This window comes from Oncorhynchus mykiss, chromosome 13 (assembly GCF_057628025.1).
Source record: "Oncorhynchus mykiss isolate SJ-2025 chromosome 13, ASM5762802v1, whole genome shotgun sequence".
NCBI classification, from domain to species: domain Eukaryota; kingdom Metazoa; phylum Chordata; class Actinopteri; order Salmoniformes; family Salmonidae; genus Oncorhynchus; species Oncorhynchus mykiss.
Window position 1 is genome coordinate 10,437,922 of NC_143034.1, and position 24,384 is coordinate 10,462,305.

At 44.0% G+C, this 24,384-nt stretch overlaps 1 protein-coding gene across 2 annotated transcripts in view; it reads left to right on the forward strand.

Moving 5' to 3' along the window:
• The window catches only part of LOC110494893 (myosin heavy chain, fast skeletal muscle), a 64,434-nt gene that overhangs the window by 24,037 nt on the left and 16,013 nt on the right, over positions 1-24,384 (forward strand). Inside the window, exons 1-3 of one of the 2 annotated variants that reach the window (XM_090195004.1) lie at positions 22,795-23,022; positions 23,394-23,540; positions 23,752-23,908. In XM_090195004.1, coding sequence (XP_090051130.1) covers positions 22,807-23,022; positions 23,394-23,540; positions 23,752-23,908 — 520 coding nt within the window. In that variant the 5' untranslated portion in view covers positions 22,795-22,806. Of the gene's footprint in view, positions 1-7,647; positions 7,795-22,794; positions 23,023-23,393; positions 23,541-23,751; positions 23,909-24,384 lie in introns of those variants that run through there. The other variant, XM_090195005.1, reaches the window with a different exon arrangement.

Genomic DNA, 24,384 nt, shown 5'->3' on the forward strand with positions numbered 1-24,384 from the left:
TCTGTCTGACAACATTTTGGAGAACATTTGTGAGCAAGTTGGTAAATCTTCATGTATTTTTAAGAAGTGTCACTACCGAACATCTAATATATGAAAAAATATGTAAAGTATGGTTTTGGGACTAAAATGTATGTTTTCTGGGATGTTCATCTGTCCAAATGAAAGATAACCAGCCACATGTTAGCCAAGGGGATTTTTTTTACAAAATGATAGTAGTTAAACACTTAGCTTTATAAAGCAACATAAATGACAACTTAATGTATTTTGATATTTTTAACAAATGTTTTATGTCTCCACTGCCTTGTTGTCAATGATGTAACCCACATTCCCTTCAGAAATATTAGTATTACCTGTTTCCACATTTTGAACATTACAGCCGTATTCTAAAATATATGAAATCGTTTTTGTCCTTCATCAATCTACACTCAATACCCCAAAATGACAAAGCAAAAAAAGTCTTTTTTTAAATTGTAGAAAAATGTACACAATATTACAAACTGAAATATCACATTTATGTAAGTATTCAGACCGTTTACTCAGTACTTTGTTGAAGCACTTTTGGCAGCGATTACAGCCTCGAGTCTTCTTGGGTATGATTCTACAAGCTTAGCACACCTGTATTTGGGGAGTTTCTCCCATTCTTCTCCAGAGATCCTCACAAGCTCTGTCAGATTGGATGGGGAGCGTCGCTGCACAGCTATTTTCAGGTCTCTCCAAAGATGTTTGATCGGGATCAAGTCCGGGCTCTTGCTGGGCCTCTCAAGGGCATTCAGAGACTTGTCCCGAAGCAACTCCTGCATTGTCTTAGCTGTGTGCTTAGGGCCGTTGTCCTGTTGGAAGGTGAATCTTTGCTCCAGTCTGACATCCTGAGCACTCTAGAGCAGGTTTTCATCTCTCTGTACTTTGCTCCGTTCATCTTTTCCTCGATCCCGACTAGTCTCCCAGTCCCTGCCGCTGAAAAACATCCCCACAGCATGATGGTGCCACCACCATGCTTCACCGTAGGGATGGTGCCAGGCTTCATCCAGACGTGACTCTTGACATTCAGGCCAAAGAGTTCAATCTTGGTTTCATCAGACCAGAGAATCTTGTTTCTCATGGTCTGAGAGTCTTTAGGTGCCTTTTGGCAAACTCCAAGCGGGCTGTCATGTGCCTTTTACTGAGGAGTGGCTTCCTTCTGGCCATAAATGCTTGATTGGTGGAGTGCTGCAGAGATGCTTTTCTTTCTGGAAGGTTCTCCCATCTCCACAGAGGAACACTAGAGCTCTGTCAGAGTGACCATCCCAGGGTGGCCAGCTCCAGGAAGATGGTGTGAGTGTGATAACATACAGAAACATACAGAAACATACAGAAACTCAAGTCCTTTGGTTCACCCAACCTAGAATACGTCACAATCAAATGCCGACCGTATTGCCTCCAAAGATAATTATCTTCGGTTAAAGTCACATCCGTGTACATCTCTCCTCAAGCCGATACCATGATGGCCCTCAAAGAACTACACTGGAATCTATGCAAACTGGAAACCACATATCCTGAAGCCACATTTATTGTAGCCGGGGATTATAACAAAGCAAATCTGAGGAAAACGCTACCAAAGTTCTAACAACACATTGACTGTAGCACTCGCTCTGAGAAAACATTGGACCCTCCCTTCGGCAAATCGGATCACAATATTTTGCTCCTCCCTTCCTATAGGCAGAAACTCAAAACAGGAAGTGCCTGTGCAACAGACTATTCAACACTAGTCTGACCAATTGGAATCCATGCTTCGAGATTGTTTTGATCACACGGACTGGGATATGTTCCGGGTAGCCTCAGAGTAATATCGACGATATATCGACCGGATACAGTGACTGAGTTTATCAGGAAATGCATAGGAGATGTTATACCCTGTTAAACAGCAGAAACTGTGGATAGATAGCAGCATTCGCGCACAACGGAAGGTGCGAACCATCGCTGGGAATATGGCCGAATACAAACAGTGTAGTTATTCCCTCCTCAATGCAATCAAACAGGCAAAACGTCAGTACAGAGACAAAGTGGAGTCGCAATTCAATGGTTCAGACACAAGACGTATGTGGTGTGGTCCATAGACAATCACGGACTACAAAGGGAAAACCAGCCACGTGAGGATAACACAGTGCCACCGGCCAGCTACCAAGGACTGTGGGCTCTCCTTCTCCGTGGCCAACGTGAGTAAGACATTTAAGCGTGTTAACCCTCAAGGCTGCCGGCCCAGAAGGCATCCATAGACGCGTCCTCAGAGCATGTGCAGGCCAGCTGGCTGGAGTGTTTACAGACATGTTCAATCCCTACCTATCCTTGTCGGCTATCACATCCTTTAACATGTGCACAATTGTTCCTGTACCCAAGAAAGCAAAGGTAACTGAACTAAGCACTCACTTCTGTCATCATGAAGTGCTTTGAGAGACTAGTCAAGGATCATATCACCTCTACCTCACCTGACACGCTAGACCCACTTCAATTTGCTTACCGCCCCAATAGATCCACAGATGATGCCATCGCCTTCACACTGCCCTATCCCATCTGGACAAGAGGAATACCTATGTAAGAATTCTGAAATGGTCCACCCACACAAACAGTGTGGTGAAGAAGACGCAACAGCGCCTCTTCAACCTCAGTAGGCTGAAGAATTTGGCGTGGCACATAAAACCCTCACAAACTTTTACAGATGCACAATTGAGAGTATCCTGTCAGGCTGTATTAGCACCTGGTATGGCAACTGCACCGCCCGCAGCCGCAGGCTGCTGCCCGAAATACATAGACTTGAAATCACTGGCCACTTTAATAATAGAACACTAGTCACTTTAATAATGTTTACTTATTTTGCATTACTCATCTCATATGTATATACTGTATTCTATTCTACTGTATCGTAGTCTATGCATTACTCATCTCATATGTATATACTGTATTCTATTCTACTGTATCGTAGTCTATGCATTACTCATCTCATATGTATATACTGTATTCTATTCTACTGTATTGTAGTTTATGCATTACTCATCTCATATGTATATACTGTATTTTATTATATTCTACTGTATCTTAGTCTATGCATTACTCATCTCATATGTATCTACTGTATTCTATTTTATACTACTGTATTTCAGTCTATGCCACTCCGACATTGCTCGTCCAAATATTTGTATATTCTTAATTCCATTCCTTTACTTTAGATTTATGTGTATTGTTGTGAAATTGTTAGATATTTCTGCACTGTTGGAGCAAGAAACACAAGAATTTCACTACACCCGCAATAACATCTGCTAAACATGTGTATGTGACCAATAGAATTTAATTTGATTTGAAATGGCCGATTCCATTTTATAGGGTTACAGAGGTATTCATTCTGACCAATGGGCCATGGTGGCAGCAGAACTCCTAAACCAGTCAGTTCTATAGAAAACATCCTAATACGTCCTTCATTTTACAACGGATCATAATCAGGTCCAGTATGTTAGTGCTGAAGTTGAAGAAATACAATTCAGTTCAATCAGGAAGTAAACTGAAATAAAAAATGTTCACAAGGCTTTAAATGTGAATGAATTTCAGTTTGGTTCCTGAATTGACCTGGATTGACCCCAGCCCAGATCTCGATTACAGTGCTCACTGCATTGTGAGAAGACCATGGCTGTAAAGTCAGTTGAGGTCTTTGGGGAAAAATGCACAGTTGTCTAGTTGGGTATGACAGCTGTACATATTCCTCTGACACTGATCTAAGGTCAGTTTTATCCGGGAGGGTAACTTCTGCCCAGAGCAAGTTTGGAGCTAAACATGTCCCTCAAATACAAAAACACAGGTCATATATCATGCAAGATCTTTGCACATTAAAATAACTTGAATGTCTGCATGGTGCTAATGTTCTATCAACCCACAAACATGGCAAGTAAATATATTGTCTAATAACAGTGGCATCGGTGCCAGAATTTGGCGGTGTTGGCAGATATACCAAACAATGAACCTTGGCTGTCGTGAAGACGAGAGCACAGTCCAAGAAATGAAAAGTCCTTGATGGGATCCTTCCAGATGGTCACTCTGCTCAACTAGTGTATCCAGCAGCTTCCCCCTATGAGGCTTCTTGTACTGATGTGCTGGGTGGACACTAAACCTAAACAAACAGGGTGTATTCAGTGAGGTGAAATGTTCTGAACATTGCTGATAGAAATGTATTGAATAGAGACAACATGATTTCCATGTATTTGATGCCATTCCATTTGCTCCGTTCCAGCCATTATTATGAGCCCTCCTCCTCTCAGCAGCCTCCCCTGATGCAAAGGCATTTGTTACTCTATTGTAACTAATCATTTTATAACAGTTTTATTGAAGCCAGCTCAGCTGCTAAGCGGTTAACTTCAGAGTGTAATAAAAGTTTGAGGCAGCTATATCGCTGTCAGCAATATAAGTGGATAAGATGATTGAAATACTGGTATGTTGTTGTGTCATAACAATCCTACTGGACCGTTATAGCCAACTGAAATGTGAGACAAATAAAAGCCCCTCCAGAATTCATTAGATCATACTGTAGATAAATACACATTAGATTGAAACGTGTTACTGAAAGCCTAAATGTTTCTGAGCTTATAAATATAAATTTATTATGGTTCCACCAGGATGATAAATCAAATTAAGCAAAGCACGAGGTAACGGATAACTCTGTCACAAGCATGAGGTGAGGAGACAGTTCAGATGTGTTTACAAGCTAAACAATATAAATAACAGGTGAACATATATATTAAGTTGTTGATGAGGATTAATGACACTAAAATGGAACTAAATAAGGTCAGATTAGATTTAAATCAGGTCAGATGAAAACTGTATTAGTGATAGTGTTTTACCATAGTGGGGCAACATGGATTCCATTACAGTATGAGGTTCAATGGTTGTAACATTATACTCAATTTGATGAAACATCTTTTGATATTGTCATAATGATTAGTATTGACATCTCTCGTGTATTGTACATTTAGTGAAATTCAATTCAGAGACAAATATGACATTAAAAAGTAATGTAATGGGAGTGTGGTGCTCCTGGAAGTGGGAGGTGCTAGTGAGACACAGACACACAGAGGTCTCTCATCCAATCCATGTCCTTTCCCAGAGTGGTCCATAATTAACTTTTGCTTGGTTGGCACTTCCAACAAGATATTTTTTATTTATTTCACCTTTATTTAACCAGGTAGGCAAGTTGAGAACAAGTTCTCATTTACAATTGCGACCTGGCCAAGATAAAGCAAAGCAGTTCGACACATACAACAACACAGAGTTACACATGGAGTAAAACAAACATACAGTCAATAATACAGTAGAAAAAATAAGTCTATATACAATGTGAGCAAATGAGGTGAGAGAAGGGAGGTAAAGGCAACAAAAAAAAGGCCATGGTGGCAAAGTAAATACAATATAGCAAGTAAAACACTGGAATGGTAGATTTGCAGTGGAAGAATGTGCAAGGTAGAGATGGAAATAATGGGGTGCAAAGGAGCAAAATAAATAAATAAATACAGTAGGGGGAGAGATAGTTGTTTGGGCTAAATTATAGATGGGCTATGTACAGGTGCAGTAATCTGTGAGCTGCTCTGACAGCTGGTGCTTAAAGCTAGTGAGGGAGATAAGTGTTTCCAGTTTCAGAGATTTTTATAGTTCGTTCCAGTCATTGGCAGCAGAGAACTGGAAGGAGAGGCGGCCAAAGGAAGAATTGGTTTTGGGGGTTACCAGAGAGATATACCTGCTGGAGCGCGTTCTACAGGTGGGTGCTGCTATGGTGACCAGCGAGCTGAGATAAGGGGAGACTTTCCCTAGCAGGGTCTTGTAGATGACCTGGAGCCAGTGGGTTTGGCAACGAGTATGAAGCGAGGGCCAGCCAACGAGAGCGTACAGGTCGCAGTGGTGGGTAGTATATGGGGCTTTGATGTATACAGAGAAGAGAGTCGGTCCAAGAATTGAACACTGTGGCACCCCCATAGAGACTGCCAGAGGCCCGGACAACAGGCCCTCCGATTTGACACACTGAACTCTATCAGAGAAGTAGTTGGTGAAACAGGCGAGGCAATCATTTGAGAAACCAAGGCTATCGATTCTGCCGATGAGGATGTGGTGATTGACAGAGTCGAAAGTCTTGGCTAGGTCAATGAATATGGCTGCACAATATTGTTTATTATCGATGGCGGTTAAGATATCGTTTAGGATCTTGAGCGTGGCTGAGGTGCACCCACGACCAGCTCTGAAACCAGATTGCATAGCGGAGAAGGTATGGTCTCTCATCCAATCCATGTCCGTTCCCAGAGTGGTCCATAATTAACTTTTTCTTGGTTGGCACTTCCAACCAGATATAAGGAGGCTGAGGCCCCAGCATCCATAAGTCAGATACCTTCTTCTTCCTCTGTGGTAAGACCTCTACACCTCCTTAGATTTGTACATTTATCTAATCTTTACTCCTTATCTGAGGCAGCGGCTAACTGCACTGATTTAATTGACCTCTGCATGTCTCTTGTAAGAATGAACAATATGCAATCAAGTGGCGTTGGTTGAATATGTAAAAAAATACATACAAATTACTTAATATTTTTTACTTTAAATCAGTAACTTTCATTTACGGTCAAAAGTGGTGCTTGTTTGTAAATTGAGTTGGTGTTCTAGAATGTAACTGGGTTTTATGGGAATTTATTTGAATTCTTGACAGAATGTGTAGTTAAAGTGAGTTGTCACTAGGAAAATTAAAGTTACCAGTTGCACCTGTAGTTGAATTTGACATGTAATGATTGAGTTAAATGTTTTCTAGCCCTTCAGGGGTTCAATGACAAGGCTTTAGACTTGTATGTTTTCACAACACTCTCATGTTTCACAGGGTCCTCCAAGAAGTGCACATTCATCTGTAGGAGGGGGAAAAGAAGGTGAGACATGGTTTGAGTCTCCACATAAAAAGTCATGAGAATATTCTGTTAGAGATACCACTCACCTAACTCTGTTGACTGGGGAGGAAGCACCACAGAGTCAATCATGTTTCTTGTTTCATCTCTTTCCTAGTTATCCGTCACCATGAGTACGGACGCTGAGATGCAAATCTAAGGCAAGGCTGCCATATACCTTCGTAAATCTGAGAAGGAGAGGATGGAGGCACAAGCCGCACCCTTTGATTCAAAGAACGCCTGCTATGTGGCAGACAAGGTGGATCTGAACCTTAAGTGTTTGTCACTGCCAGGGCCGACGGGAAGTGTACTGTAACAGTCACGAAACCTGATGGCACTAAGGCGGTAAGACGGACCTGAAAAGTTTCAAGTTTGTGCAATTACTCTAATTCTTGAAAAATCATTGAAATGATCCAAACAATGTCTATAGGCAATTAGAAATCACTAACAAAAAATATATAAAGAAGCATTTCATTGTTTTTTGTAGACATTATATAACCTTGAAATACATTGTTATTGCTGCTATTTAAAATGACATAGAATGTCTTATGTTGACTTGAAAAGAATCACCAGATATGTGTCAGTGGGTGATAACTAAGTAGTTGGATTAAATGTGGATATATATTTTTTAAATGATTCAACTTGCATTTATTGAGCAAAAAACATTCAGTCATGTCCACTTGGATCTGTGTGTAATCTAGATTTCTGACTGTTTCAGGAAGGAAAAGAGTTCAAAGATGCAGACATCTATGAGATGAACCCCCCTAAGTACGACAAGATTGAGGACATGGCCATGATGACCTACCTGAATGAAGCCTCTGTGTTGTATAACCTCAAAGAGCGTTATGCAGCATGGATGATCTATGTAAGAAACCAGCACATACAAACACACACACACACACATAGACAAATTCACACATACAGTACAACACATAAATTAATGGTAGATTCCAAAACAGTTTACCAAAGTACACCCACATTCTCACATACATCCAGATAAAATTCCATCTGACTTTGTTAATCTCCTAAATTAATTCATGGGGGCAGCAGCAGGGACAGGACACAGACCTACAGCCGGTGCTACAGTGGGTAGAGTCGCAGCTGAGGCCACGATGGGACGAGGTGGCAGCGCTCTCACTCGCCACCAAAGGGTTGTGGTCAAAATTTGAGAGTCTGCGGCTGGCTGATGGCGTTCTACAGCGGGCTTGGAATGAGTCAGCTACGAGAGAGGAGAGGTGGTAGGTGGTGGTCCCAATAGCACTGCGGGAGGCTGTGCTTCAGAGCACTCATGGGGGGGTGGGGACTGGACACTTTGGGGTCACGTAAACACTGCGCCGCCTCCATCAGGGCTTTTACTGGGGGCAGAACAAGAGGGATGTTGGAGGACTTTTGCCGCAGCTGTGACAACTGCACAGCGAGAAAGAGCCCCCCAGGCCGCACTCATGCTCAGCGCCAACAGTTCCCAGTTGGGGCTCCCATGGAGAGGGTGGTAGTGCATGTAGTTGGGCCGTTCCTCACCACAGACAGTGGAAACCGCTGGGTGCTCATGGCCATGGACTATTTCACAAAATGGCACGAGGCCTATGCTCTGCCTGACCAGGAGGCAGAGACCATCGTCGATGCCCTGACAGCGGGGATGTTCAGCAGGTTTGGAGCTGCGGAGTCCATCCACAGCGACCACGGCAGAAACTTTGAGTCCTGTGTGTTCGCCACCATGTGTGAAAGGCTGGATATGCACAAGACCCGCACTACTCCTCTCCATCCTCAAAGTGATGGCCTTGTGAAGCGCTTCAACAAAACGCTTGGACAACAGCTGGCCATTGTCTCTGCCTAACACCAGCATGACTGGGACAAGAACCTGCCTTTGGTCCTCATGGCATGCCGCTCCGCTGTCCAAGACTCCACCTCCTGCACGCCTCCTCGTGCTGGAGAGAGAGATCCGCACCCCTGCGGAGATGGCGTTTGGTCAGCCCCGGGATAGCCCTCCTGTTCCCCCGGGGCCGGAGTACGCCCGGAGATTTCCAGGACAGCCTGGAGAAGGCCCACACCTTTGCAGGAGAGCAGCTGGTGAATGCAGTTGTGAAGGCAGAAGGGGAACTATGACGTGCACACCCGGGGAAGGCACTTTGTGGCTGGGGAGCTGGTCTGGGTCTACAGCCCCATGAGAAAGAAAGACAGAAGTCCCAAGTTGGACAGCCACTGGGTGGGGCTCTGCAGCATCCTGGAGAGGGTAGGGCAGGTTGTTTATCGGCTGCAGCTTTCTCCTATGGGGAGACCTGAAGCACCATACAGAGGGTTCTCTTCTCTCCAAACACCAGGGACGCCCACAATGCCAGTCTCTGTCAATTCCCCTCTCTGGCAATTCTCTGGCAAGTTTATATGAGTATCTTTAATTTATTTGGCGTGGGCTATGACCAAACAGTAGCCTGTGTGGAGTTGGGTTAATAAACCGTGAATTCGTATACTTAATCAACTGTCTGGACAATTGCTCCTTTAACAATCTAGCCAGTTCATTACAATATATATTGCTTGCCCTAATGAACATGACATAACTCATAGGCCTTATTTAGGTCAGTGCTATCCGGTATCCTTGGGACTTCCCTACCCTAAACCTTAACTCTGACCTTGAGCCCTACCCTTAACCTGACCCTGAATTAAAGGCAAACTTCAGGATTTTGGCAATGAAGCCTTTTATCTACTTCCCCAGAGTAAGATGACTCATGGATACCATTTATATCTCTGCATTTAGTATAAACTCTAGTTTGCCAACGCTAACTAGCGTTAGTGCAATGACTAGAAGTCTATGGTATCTATTAGTATGCAATTTAGTGCAAATCTCCAAACAACTCTATTCTCTAATAGAGGGCGCTAAATACCAAGGTTTAGAAGAAGGCCTTTTTTGCCTGCCACTGCAAAGTTTCTGGAGGTGCCTGAAAGAGATCCTGGAGCGGATTCGGAGGAGCCTAAAGCATTGGGGAATAGGAGGAGCCTAAAGCATTGGGGAATAGGAGGAGCCTAAATCATTGGGGAATAGGAGGAGCCTAAAGCATTGGGGAATAGGAGGAGCCTAAAGCATTGGGGAATAGGAGGAGCCTAAAGCATTGGGGAATAGAAGGAGCCTAAATCATTGGGGAATAGGAGGAGCCTAAAGCATTGAGGAATGGGAGGAGCCTAAATCATTGGGGAATAGGAGGAGCTTAAAGCATTGGGGAATAGGAGGAGCCTAAAGCATTGGGGAATAGGAGGAGCCTAAATCATTGAGGAATGGGAGGAGCCTAAATCATTGCCTTAACAAATAATAACCACCCTGACTGTCTGTGAGTCAGCATGTAGTGAGGGCTTTCCCTGACGTTTTTTTTTTTAACCTTTATTTGACTAGTCAAGTCAGTTAAGAACAAATTCTTATTTTCAATGATGGCCTTCATAGTTTTAATGTCTTCACTATTATTCTACAATGTAGAAAATAGTAAAAATAACATAAAACAGTTCAATGAGCAGGTGTGTCCAAACTTTTGACTGGTACTGTATATTTGTTGATATGCTTAAGATTACTCAGTGTTTATTAACTTAATTAATCAGTGACGACTACACCATTCACCACAGATAGGGGAAACCATGTATCTTTGCTATCTTTGTGAAGTATCTTTGCTAACACCCTACAGTCAGGTTTTCACACCAGTAGACTACAATACCTTAGTGATGATGGTTACGAGGTGGTGGAATTTTACATTTGGTAAGATAATCTTTTTCATACGTTACCATTAGTGTATTGAAAGGAGTAGATAGCGTGAGACGCAGTGGCAACACCAATACTTTTTCACAGAGGGTGGCTTGGTTGTTGAATAGGGGTGCTTGAAATAATTGAATAATATATTATTAGACAAGTAGCAAGTCCATACCCGTTTAGGAAAAAAGCATTTCATGCGTTCGGTAATGTTACACTTATCCACATTTACCAGAGGGTTCAAATTGCAATGAGTTAGATGCTAGATAGCGTTGTCAGCATAGGCCTATCAAACACATAACGGAGGCTTCACAGTTTTATGAGACGGCTATAAATAGAATCCACAGTGGCGGGAGAGGTTGGAATGAAGGCCCAACAGTCAGCCAACACAGACTAGATACATGGTGTCAGAAGGCAGGTTTTGGAGCAGTGAGCAGTTACCCACTCTGTCAGATTACTTTAGTTTCAGGTTTTGGCGAGTTGATCAGACACATTGGTTCCACACTGATGTCATTTCAATGTTGTGAATTTAAACAGACTTAGTGTTCAACAAGTAAATAGGAAGAGGAAAGTGGATTATGAACAGGTTCTGAAGGAGGAAACATTAACTACTTGAGAAAGGAAGGTTATCTAGAATGTCAGTCTGTGTGCCACATTATTATAGCTATTAGAAAGCTGTTGGGGTGATTCCTCACCAAACTACAAACAACAAAATACAGATTTGGGAGTTTTCAAATCATAGAAGGGTCCTTTGGAGGAAGGATTGTTGACATATATTTGACATTTATATCTTAAAGCACAATTGAGAAATAATGAATAAAAGTTGGAAAATTCTGACTTTTTATTTTAACAGGCAAGTCAGTTAGGAACAAATTCTTATTTACAATGACGGCCTACCTCGACTAAACCCTATGAGTCTCCCAATCACGTCCGGTTGTGATACAGCCTGGAATCGAACCGGGGTGTGTAGTGACGCCTCTAGCACTGAGATTCAGTGCTGTAGAGCGCTGCGCCACTCGGGGGGCCCCCCACAACAGGTTTTAACGACCCTGTTCTAAACATTGATCATTGGTGGGGTCATCTAGTGGATTGGGCTGTCACTTGTCCTGACTCTTCTGAAAGCCTTGGCGAGGACGAGTCCCCTGCTCCCCCAGAGACGGTTGTGTTCCAACAGATGCAGCTGAAGGGAGGTTGTGGGATTCCCAGTATTTGACTAGTCTATTTAATGGCCATATCAAGTATAAAGTCTGTTTTGTATATGGTCATATCCTCTGGTGCACAGCTCAAATGGCAATATATCTGCCAATAAAGCAATGCCAAATTACCTGAGATATATTGTTGTGGAAGCTGGATGTATTTCGGACACACCCGTTTTTGAACATGGCCATATTGGGATTGTAAATTATCTGTTGTTGTGTTGGCACTCTTCTTGTAACGTCACCATCGACAGCATGGGATCAAATTGGAGTTTCAAGATCAGTTCTGCAGATGAGGTTTAATACCATCTCTATGAGGCAGGGTCATAAAGCAATCCTAAACTACTTTAGGCTGCATGTATTTCTGACACCCAGTTTTGGAACATGGCCACGGTTGGAGAAGGTCACTGGCAGGGGGTAATCATTTATGAGTTGTTTGTCTAAAGATCTGTAAAACACAACAGCTCCCACAACTGTTTCTCCTTGTAAATGTATTAGATTGATATTACATTTATCCCTCCATAGACTTCACACTGCATGCTGAAAAGTGAAGACCTCATACTTATACTGTGGACCACAGAGAGATCTGATACAGGCCAGCACATTATTTGACCTTATTAGTCGACCAGAAGGTCCTCAGATTGCTGACACCGTCATAGATTTATAGTGAGATATGTGACCTGGAAAATAAGATCTCAATTAACCGAGCCAAGACTGGTGGTTTTGTGGCTCCATGGCACAAGCATCTGACCTTTCATGTCCAGATTTAGATTTTAACTGGCTGAGACATTTGAATGGATTGATTCATGAAAATAATTCTGATGTGAGCCAAAGCACTGGGGTGTCTCAGGTCAAACTCCTGTCTGTGGTGATAAAACTACTTTGCGAGTCATTTAAAGCACCGTTAACATGTATTGGATCAAGAGTTACTATCCAATCCTCCCAGGGCCCTGATAAAATACTTCAAATATGTACAATACAGTTTTATAATGACAGTTTACTCAACTGCTTAATGACATCTGTCAGTTAATAACAGTATATCAGGGGGCTTCAACTCCTGTTCTGGACAGCCCATCCACATGGTGTGTCAGTTAATAACAGTATATCAGGGGCCTTCAACTCCTGCTCTGGACAGCCCATCCACATGGTGTGCAGGCTCTTGTTCCACCCCTGCACTAACACAGCGGCTCCAGCTGAATCAATCTGTTGTGAAGGGTCTTGCCACTCCCACAGGAATGTTATAATATTACATTGAAAGACACTAATCACAGATTTGACAAAGGTGATGGGATTGGACCCCTCTCCAGCGCTGGGGTGTCTCAGGTCAAACTCCTGTCTGTGGTGAAAAAACTACTTTGTGAGCACAGACTGAGTTGTTTTAAGCACCCTTAAAATGTATTGGATCAAGAGTTACTATCCAATCCTTCCAATACCCTGTTAATATATGTAAACAATGTCTAATACGTTTTATAATGACATTTTACTCAACTGCTTAATGACATCTGAAACAAACTCCATCATGGCCACATCGTGAGTAGTCTGTCTGCCAACATTTTGGAGAACATTTGTGAGCAAGTTGGTAAATCTTCATGTATTTTTAAGAAGTGTCACTACCGAACATCTAATATATGAAAAAAATATTTAAAGTATGGTTTTGGGACTAAAATGTATGTTTTCTGGGATGTTCAACTGTCCAAATGAAAGACAGCCAGCCGCATTTTAGAGAAATGTAAAGTGTCTGTGTGTAGCTGGTGAGATGAGTCAGGCGTAGGACAGCAGATATGAGTAATGAAAGCAATTTTACTCAAATATGTCATAATACACGTCGCAGAAATAGAGCTCCAGCTGGAGTAGGAACCCCTGGCATCCGGCAGCAGTCCCACCATACTCCCTCGGGAGCGCGAGCCGAATCCTGCTGGGACCAGGTGAAGGAGGGGTGGACAGTCGGACCTGCTGTAGTGGGGCTGGTGGAGGCGCTGGACGACCTCCTCCTCTCTCCCAACGATCCATCGTCTGCAGCACGCGATCGTTGCAACATGGTCGCGTGCTGCTGGACGCGCTCCTCTACCGCCACAGGGAGGGCGTCTGCTCCTGCTGACTCCATTCGGTGGTAAGTCATTTTGTAAAGCGTCTGTGTGTAGCTGGTGAGATGAGTCAGGCGCAGGGCTGCAGATAATGAAAGCGTAATGAAAGCAATTTTCTCAAATATGTCATAATACACGTCGTAGAAATACAAGGCCACACATACAGACCGCAATACAACAAACAATTACTCACAAACAAACATCGGGGAACAGAGGGTTAAATAATGAACAAGTAATTGGGGGATTGAAACCAGGTGTGTAAGACAAAGACAAAACAAATGGAAAATGAAAGTGGATCGGCGATGGCTAGAGGGCCGGTGACGTCGACCGCCGAACACCGTCCGAACAAGGAGAGGGACCAACTTGACAGTACCCCCCCCCCCTCCCCCCACCCGATCTGGATGGAATGGTGGAACTCCCGCAGCAACGAAGGGTCTCGGTCAGCCTCAGACTTAGAAAACCTATCCACAACGACCAGGATCGTGGTGTTGCCCTGTAAGGGAGGAAGATCCATCAAGAAGTCCACCGACAGGTGCGACCACAGCCGTTGTGGAATAGGGAGGGGTTGTAACTTCCCTCTGGGCAGGTGCCTGGGAGACTAGCACTGGACACACACCGAGCAGGAGGAAACATAAACCCTCACGTCCTTGGCCAAGGTGGACCACCAGTACTTCACACTAAGGCAACGCACCGTCTGACCGATGCCAGGATGACCAGAGGAGGGTGACGTGTGGGCCCAATAGATCAAACAGTCGCGGACAACAGACGACACTGGGGGGGAGTGGGTTCTGTGCGTAACGCCCGCTCGATGTCGGCGTCCAGCTCCCACACCACCAGTGCCACCAGGCAAGAAGCCGGAAGTATGGGAGTGTGTTCCATGGGCCGCTCCTCTGTGTCATACATCCGGGACAGTGCGTCCGCCTTAGCTTTCTGGGAACCTGGTCTGTAGGACAGAGTGAAAACAAAACGGGTAAAGAACATGGCCCACCTTGCCTGGCGAGGGTTCAGTCTCCTTGTCGCCCGGATTTACTCCAGATTGCGGTAGTCAGTACAGATGAGGAAAGGGTGTTTAGCCCCCTCAAGACAATGTCTCCACGCCTTCAGAGCCTTGACAACAGCCAACAGCTCCCGGTCCCCCTCCCGGCAGGGTAGCCTAGTGGTTAGAGCGTTGGACTAGTAACCGGAAGGTTGCAAGTTCAAATCCCCGAGCCGACAAGGTACAAATCTGTTGTTCTGCCCCTGAACAGGCAGTTAACCCACTGTCCCTAGGCCGTCATTGAAAAAAATATTTTGTTCTTAACTGACTTGCCTAGTTAAATAAAGGTAAAATAAAAATCATAGTTTCGCTCTGCTGGGCTGAGCTTCTTCGAGAAGAAAGCACAGGGGCAAAGCTTTGGTGGCGTGCCCGAGCGCTGAGAGAGCAGGCTCCCATCCCAGAAGGTTTCCACCTCCACTATGAACGCCAAAGAGGGATCCGGATAAGCCAGCACGGGAGCCGAGGTAAACAGAGCATTCAGGTGACCAAAAGCCCTGTCCGCCTCAGCCGACCACTGCAGTCGACCACCGGTCCCACCTTCAGCAGTGAGGTAATGGGAGCCGCTACCTGAACAAAACCCCGGATAAACCTCCGGTAGTAGTTGGCAAACACTAGAAACTGCTGCACTTCCTTTACCATAGTGGGAGTCGGCCAGCTGAAATGCGGTCACTCTCCATCTCCACCCCTGATGTGGAAATGCGGTACCCTAGGAAGGAGACGGACCGTTGGAAGAACAGACATTTCTCAGCCTTGACGTACAGGACATGCTCCAACAGTCGACCAAGCACCTTATGCACCAGGGATACATGCTCGGCGCATGTAGCGGAGTATATCACAATGTCACCAATATACACAATATAAGCCGCATCTCCTTCACGCCGTTGGCCCTGCTCGTGCAGGTCCCGGAAAATCTCGTCAACAAAGGCCTGGAAGACTGATGGAGCATTCATCAACCCGTACGGCATGACGAGGTACTCATAGTGCGCTGAGGTGGTACTAAATGCCGTCTTCCACTTGTCCCCCTCCCTGATACGCACCAGGTTGTAAGCGCTCCTGAGATTCCATTTTGTGAAGAAGCGCGCCCCGTGCATTGACTCGATCGCACTGGCGCAGGAGAATCAATAAGGAAGAGACTGATTCTCTCCTTGTGATCCTCCTGCGTAACCATGTTTAGTGGAGCGGTGGCCTCCCTTATCAGCCCTGACCCTAATGGTCTACTATCTAGGGCGTGCACAGGGAAGGGCATATCTACAGGAACAATGGGAATCCCTAAACTATGAGCAAATGAAAGGTCAATAAAATTCCCAGCTGCGCCTGAATCTACAAGCGCCTTATGCTGGAAATGCGGGGAAGACTCAGGAAATGTAATAAACACGTACATGTGAGCAACAGGGGGCTGTGCCGACTCATCTGGGGTGACACGATAGTGCCCTGCCTGCTGCCTCGACTCCCTGAGGAACCCCACCAGCATTGACCAGCAGTGTGCCCTCTGCGGCCTCAGATGGTGCAGGAATGGCCCCTCCTCCGGTCGCCCTACGTGCAGCACCTCCCAACTCCATGGGCATCGGAGCGGAGGTGCTGGTGGAACTGACAGGCCTCGATCCGGACATCCTCGGGTAGCCAGCAGGTTGTACAGCCGGATGGACAGGTCCACCAGCTGGTCGAACGTGAGGATGGTGTCTCGGCAGGCCAACTCCCGACTGACGTCCTCACCCAGACTGCACCGGTAGTGATCGATCAAGGCTCTGTTGTTCCATCCTGCGCTGGCGGCCAGGGTCCGGAAGTCCAAAGCAAAATCCTGCTCGCTCCTCGTCCCCTGCCTCAGGTGGAACAGACGTTCACCTCTGCGTAATGGTCCAAAGCCGCGTCTCCTTCACTCCATACGCCGTTGGCCCACTCCAGGGCTTTGCCTGAGAGGCAGGAGACAAGGGCGGACACGCTCTCACGTCCCAAAGGAGCCGGGTGGACGGTCGCCAGGTAGAGCTCCAGCTGGAGTAGGAACCCCTGGCATCCGGCAGCAGTCCCATCATACTCCCTCAGGAGCGCGAGCCGAAGGAGTGGACAGTGGGACCTGCTGTAGTGGGGCTGGTGGAGGCGCTGGACGACCTCCTCCTCTCTCCCAACGATCCATCGTCTGCAGCACGCGATCCATGGCGATGCCCAGACGTTGCAACATGGTCGCGTGCTGCTGGACGCGCTCCTCTACCGCCACAGGGAGGGTGTCTGCTCCTGCTGACTCCATTTGGTGGTAAGTAATTCTGTAAAGCATCTGTGTGTAGCTGGTGAGATGAGTCAGGCGCAGGGCAGCAGATATGAGTAACGAAAGCAATTTTTCTCAAATATATCATAATACACATTGTGAAAATACAAGGCCACACATACGGACCGCAATACAACAAACAATTACTCACAAGCAAACATCGGGGAACAGAGGGTTAAATAATGAACAAGTAATTGGGGCATTGAAGCCAGGTGTGTAAGACAAAGACAAAACAAATGGAAAATGAAAGTGGATCGGCGATGGCTAGAAGGATGGTGACGTCGACCGCCGAACGCCACCCGAACAAAGAGGGGGACCGATTTCGGCGGATGTCGTGACACCAAGGGGATTCTTTATAAATTGATAGTAGTTGCTCACTTAGCATTAGAAAACAATATAAATGAAAGCATAAAGCATTTTGATATTTTTACATATGTTTTATGACTCCACTGCCTTGTTGTCACTGACCTACAGTGCCTTCGGAAAGTATTCAGACCTCTTTACTTTTTTAAAATGTTACCATACAGCCTTTTTCTAAAATTGATGAAATTGTTATTAACCTTCATCAATCTACACACAGTATCCCATAATAACAAAGCAAAAAATGTTTTTTTTTAAAACAAATACAATATAAAAATTTGAAATATCACATTTACATAAGTATTCAGACCCTTTACTCAGTACTTTGTTGAAGCACCTTTGGCAGCGATTACAGTCTTGAGTCTTCTTGGGTATGATTCTACAAGCTTAGCACACGTATGTTTTGGGAGTTTCTCCCATTCTTCTCTAGAGATCCTTGCAAGCTCTGTCAGGTTGGATGGGGAGTGTCGCTGCACAGCTATTTTCAGGTCTCAGGGTTCAAGTCCGGGCTCTGGCTGGGCCACTCAAGGACATTCAGAGACTTGTCCTGAAGCCACTCCTGTGCTGTCTTGACTGTGTGCTCAGGGTCGTTGTCCTGTTGGAATGTGAACCTTCGCCCCAGTCTGAGGTCCTGGGCACTCTGGAGCAGGTTTTCATCAAGGATCTCTCTGTATTTTGCCACCACTATGCTTCACCGTAGGGATGGTGCCAGGTTTCCTCCAGACATGATGCTGCCACCACTATGCTTCACCGTAGGGATGGTGCCAGGTTTCCTCCAGACATGATGCTGCCACCACCATGCTTCACCGTAGGGATGGTGCCAGGTTTCCTCCAGACATGATGCTGCCACCACTATGCTTCACCGTAGGGATGGTGCCAGGTTTCCTCCAGACATGATGCTGCCACCACTCTGCTTCACCGTAGGGATGGTGCCAGGTTTCCTCCAGACATGATGCTTGGCATTCAGGCCAAATAGTTCAATCCTGGTTTCGTCAGACATGAGAATCTTGTTTCTCATGGTCTAAGAGTCCTTTAGGTGTCTTTTGGCAAACTCCAAGCAGGCTGTCATGTGTCTTTTACTGAGGAGTGGCTTCTGTCTGGCCTGATTTGTGAAGTGCTGCAGAGATGGGGGTCCTATTGGAATGTTCTCCCATCTCCACAGAGGAACTCTGCCAACTCTAAGAAGAGTCTTAGTGGTTCCAAAACACTTCCATTTAAGAAGTCTCGGATTGCGTCGAGGCACAGATCTGGGAAACGGTGCCAAAATATGTCTGCAGCATTTAAGCATTTAAGGTCCCCAAGAACACAGTGGCCTCCATCATTATTAAATGGAAGACAATTTAATACATTTTAGAATAAGGCTGTAACGTAAAGGCACTGTATAATCAAAGATAGAAAAGGTTAATGATAATATTAAGAAAAGGTTTTGATTAGCAATAATTTACTTTAAAGCAGGTACGTGTAAAGGTCTATTGTGTAACACCAGTGACGGTAACACTGGTGTCGCGTAAAACTATTTAAACCTATTTTCGCCCAATCTAAAACACAGCCAGAATTTTGTTGAATTCCTAAAGTGTTATCACTATGCATCAAAAAGCACAACCAAATTCCAATGGAAAACAATGTATGTTTTGGTTTCGTTGTCTTCTTAATCAAATCAAATGAAAATGCAGCGAAATGCTTTTGTTCCAGCAGTGCAGTAAATGATTGTGTTCCTAGCTCCAGCAGTGCAGTGCAGTAAATGATTGTGTTCCTAGCTCCAGCAGTGCAGTAAATGATAGTGTTCCTAGCTCCAGCAGTGCAGTAAATGATAGTGTTCCTAGCTCCAGCAGTGCAGTAAATGATTGTGTTCCTAGCTCCAGCAGTGCAGTAAATGATAGTGTTCCTAGCTCCAGCAGTGCAGTGCAGTAAATGATTGTGTTCCTAGCTCCAGCAGTGCAGTAAATGATTGTGTTCCTAGCTCCAGCAGTGCAGTAAATGATAGTGTTCCTAGCTCCAGCAGTGCAGTAAATTATAGTGTTCCTAGCTCCAGCAGTGCAGTAAATTATTGTGTTCCTAGCTCCAGCAGTGCAGTAAATTATTGTGTTCCTAGCTCCAGCAGTGCAGTAAATGCTTGTGTTCCTAGCTCCAGCAGTGCCCTAAATGATTGTGTTCCTAGCTCCAGCAGTGCAGTAAATTATTGTGTTCCTAGCTCCAGCAGTGCAGTAAATGATAGTGTTCCTAGCTCCAGCAGTGCAGTAAATTATTGTGTTCCTAGCTCCAGCAGTGCAGTAAATTATTGTGTTCCTAGCTCCAGCAGTGCAGTAAATGATTGTGTTCCTAGCTCCAGCAGTGCAGTAAATGCTTGTGTTCCTAGCTCCAGCAGTGCAGTAAATTATTGTGTTCCTAGCTCCAGCAGTGCAGTAAATGATTGTGTTCCTAGCTCCAGAAGTGCAGTAAATGATTGTGTTCCTAGCTCCAGCAGTGCCCTAAATGATTGTGTTCCTAGCTCTAGCAGTGCAGTAAATTATTGTGTTTCTAGATCCAGCAGTGCAGTAAATTATTGTGTTCCTAGCTCCAGCAGTGCAGTAAATGCTTGTGTTCTTAGCTCCAGCAGTGCAGTAAATGATTGTGTTCCTAGCTCCAGCAGTGCAGTAAATGATTGTGTTCCTAGCTCCAGCAGTGCAGTAAATGATTGTGTTTCTGGCTCCAGCAGTGCAGTAAATGATTGTGTTCCTAGCTCCGGAAGTGCATATGCACAATTTCAGTTTGGTTCCTGAATTGGCCTGATTGACCCCAGCCCAGATCTCGATACTGCATTGTGAGTAGACCATGGCTGTAAAGTCAGTTGAGGTCTTTGGGGAAAAATGCACAGCTGTCTAGTTGGGTATGACAACTGTACATATTCCTCTGACACTGATCTAAGGTCAGTTTTATCCCGGAGGGTAACTTCTGCCCAGAGAAAGTTTGGAGCTAAACATGTCCCTCAAATACAAAAACACAGGTCATATATCATGCAAGATCTTTGCACATTAAAATAACTTGAATGTCTGCATGGTGCTAATGTTCAATCAACCCACAAACATGGCAAGTAAATATATTTTCTAATAACAGTGGTATTGGTGCCAGAATTAGGCGGTGTTGGCAGATATACCAAACAATAAACCTTGGCTGTAGTGAAGATCACAGTCCAAGAAATGAAAAGTCCTTGATGGGATCCTTCCAGATGGTCACCCTGCTCAACTAGTGTATCCAGCAGATATGGGGCTTCTTGTACTGATGTGCTGGGTGGACACGGACCCTGAACAAACAGGGTGTATTCAGTGAGGTGAAATGTTCTGAACATTGCTGATAGAAATGTATTAAATAGAGCTGACATAATTCCTTGTTCTATCTGACAGACAGTCATATCTGTTCTTCACAATACATTTCTATCTGAATGTTCCGTAAGGATTCACCCTATTAAAGATTCATTTGGCTGCACCATATTAGACACAAATAACATTGAAACAATCGTTTGAATGCAAAGGTATTAAACGTATTGTAAATGTAAAGGAATGACTTTATTGTAACTATTCATCTTATATCAGTTTTATTGAAGCCAGCTCAGCTGCTAAGTGGTTAACTTTAAAGTGTAATTAAAGTTTGAGGCAGCTATATCGCTGTCAGCAATATGAGTGGATAAGATGATTGAAATACTGATATGTTGTTATGCAAGTCATAAGAATCCTACTGGACCGTTTTAGCCAACTGAAATGTGAGACAAATAAAAGCGTCTCGAGAATCTTTTTAATAGATCATACTGTAGATAAATAACACATTAGATTTAACGGTTTTATAAGCTGTTACTGAAAGCCTAAATGTTTCTGTTCTAGATTTAAATATTCATTTAATATGGTTCCACCAGGGTGATAAATCAAAGTGAGCAAAGCACGAGGTAACGACCATCTACATCACAAGCATGAGGTGAGGAGACAGTTCAGATGTGTTTACAAGCTAAACAATATAAATAACAGGTAAACATATATATATCAAGTTGTTGATGAGGATTAATGCAACTAAAATGGAACTAAATAAGGTCAGATTAGACTTAATGAAAACTATTTTAGTTGTAGTGGGGCAACATGGACTCACTCCATTACAGTATATGAAGTTCAGTAGAAGCAACATGGACTCACTCCATTACAGTATATGAGGTTCAATAGAAGTAACGTGGACTCAGTCCATTACAGTATATGAGGTTCAGTAGAAGCAACATGGACTCAGTCCATTACAGTATATGAGGTTCAGTGGAAGTAACATTGGGATGAATTAAACTTTTGATATTGTCATAATTATTAGTAATGACATCTATCATTTACGTAAACTCAGTGAAATTCAATTCAGAGACAAATATGACATTAAAAAGTAATGTAATGGGAGTGTGGTGCTCCTGGGAAGTGGGAGGTGCTAGTGAGACACAGACACACTGAGGTCTCTCATCCAATCCATGTCCTTTCCCAGAGTGGTCCATAATTAACTTTTGCTTGGTTGGCACTTCCAACCAGATATAAGGAGGCTGAGGCCCCAGCATCCATAAGTCAGATACCTTCTTCCTCTGTGGTAAGACCTCTCCACCTCCTTAGATTTGTATATTTGTCTCATCTTTGTACTCAACAACTGAGGAAGTAGCTAACTGCACTGTTTGAATTGACTTCTGCATGTCTCTTGTATGATTTGACTATATGCAATCAAGTGGCGTTGGTTGAATATGTAAAAAAAAATATACAAATTACTTAATATTTTTTACTTTAAATCAGTAACTTTCATTTACGGCACTTGTTTGTAAATTGAGTTGGTGTTCTAGAATGTATCTGGGTTTTATGGGAATTTATTTGAATTCTTGACAGAATGTGTAGTTAAAGTGAGTTGTCACTAGGAAAATTAAAGTTACCAGTTGCACCTGTAGTTGAATTTGACATGTAATGATTGAGTTAAATGTTTTCTAGCCCTTCAGGGGTTCAATGATAAAGCTTTAGACTTGTATGTTTTCACAACACTCTCATGTTTCACAGGGTCCTCCAAGAAGTACACATTCATCTGTAGGAGGGGAAAAAGAAGGTGAGACATGGTTTGAGTCTCCACATAAAAAGTGATGAGATTATTCTGTTAGAGATACCACTCACCTAACTCTGTTGAGGAAGCACCACAGAGTCAATCATGTTTCTTGTTTCATCTCTTTCCTAGTTATCCGTCACCATGAGTACGGACGCTGAGATGCAAATCTACGGCAAGGCTGCCATATACCTTCGTAAGTCTGAGAAGGAGAGGATGGAGGCACAAGCCGCACCCTTTGATTCAAAGAACGCCTGCTATGTGGCAGACAAGGTGGAGCTGTACCTTAAGGGTCTGGTCACTGCCAGGGCCGACGGGAAGTGTACTGTAACAGTCACGAACCCTGACGGCACTAAGGAGGTAAGCCTGATCTGAAAAGTATTCAAGTTTGTGCAATTACTCTATTTTTTGAAAAATCATTGAAATGATCCAAACAATGTCTATAGGCAATTAGAAATCAATAACAAAAAATATATAAAGAAGCATTTCATTGTTTTTTGTAGACATTATATAACCTTCAAAAACATCATTGTTATTGCTGCTATTTAAAAATGAAATAGAATGTTGACTCAACAAGAATCACCAGTTATGTGTCAGTGGGTGATAACTAAGTAGTTGGATTAAATGTGGATGTATATTTTTTTAATGATTAAACTTGTATTTAATGAGCAAAAAGCATTTTGTCATGTCCAGTTTGATCTGTGTGTAATCTAGATTTCTGACTGTTTCAGGAAGGAAAAGAGTTCAAAGATGCAGACATCTATGAGATGAATCCCCCTAAGTACGACAAGATTGAGGACATGGCCATGATGACCTACCTGAATGAAGCTTCTGTGTTGTATAACCTCAAAGAGCGTTATGCAGCATGGATGATCTATGTAAGAAACCTGCACATACAAACACACACATACATGAAGATAATAAATACACACATACAGTCCTACACATAAATGAATGGAACCAAAACATACTGTATCAATACAGTAGACCCACATCAGTTTACCAAAGTACACCCACATTCTCACATAAATCCAGGTAAATGTCAATCTGACTTTGTTAATCTCCTAAATTAATTATGCTTTCATCCAGACCTACTCTGGGCTCTTCTGTGCCACGGTGAACCCCTACAAGTGGCTCCCTGTGTACGACGCAGAGGTTGTCAACGCCTACAGAGGGAAGAAGAGAGTGGAGGCTCCACCCCATATCTTCTCTGTCTCTGACAATGCCTTTCAGTTCATGATGATTGGTACGAGCTCTCATGGATGGATGGATGGATGAAGGCTACATGGTTGGATGGAGGGACAGATGATTGGATGGATGAAGGGAGGGAGGGATGGACAGATGATTGGATGGATGGAGGGACAGATGATTGGAGGGAGGGAGGGAGGGAGGGAGGGAGGGAGGGAGGGAGGGAGGGAGGGAGGGAGGGAGGGAGGGAGGGAGGGAGGGAGGGAGGGAGGGAGGGAGGGAGGGATGATTGGATGGATGGATGTCCATAAATGGGTATGGATCTCAGTGCTTATAGAAGTGCTTATAGATGGATGGATGGATCAATAGAAGTTCAAATATGCTTCAGAGAGGTATCTACTGTTTTCTAGTCTAGGTTAGAACAGTTTGCTGGGAAAATCTGATCTCACTACCCTTGAATGGAAAATGCTCCAAAGTGAAATTCATGATGATGCTATGAATTAAATAATGTCCCCATGTGTTTTGAGTATGATA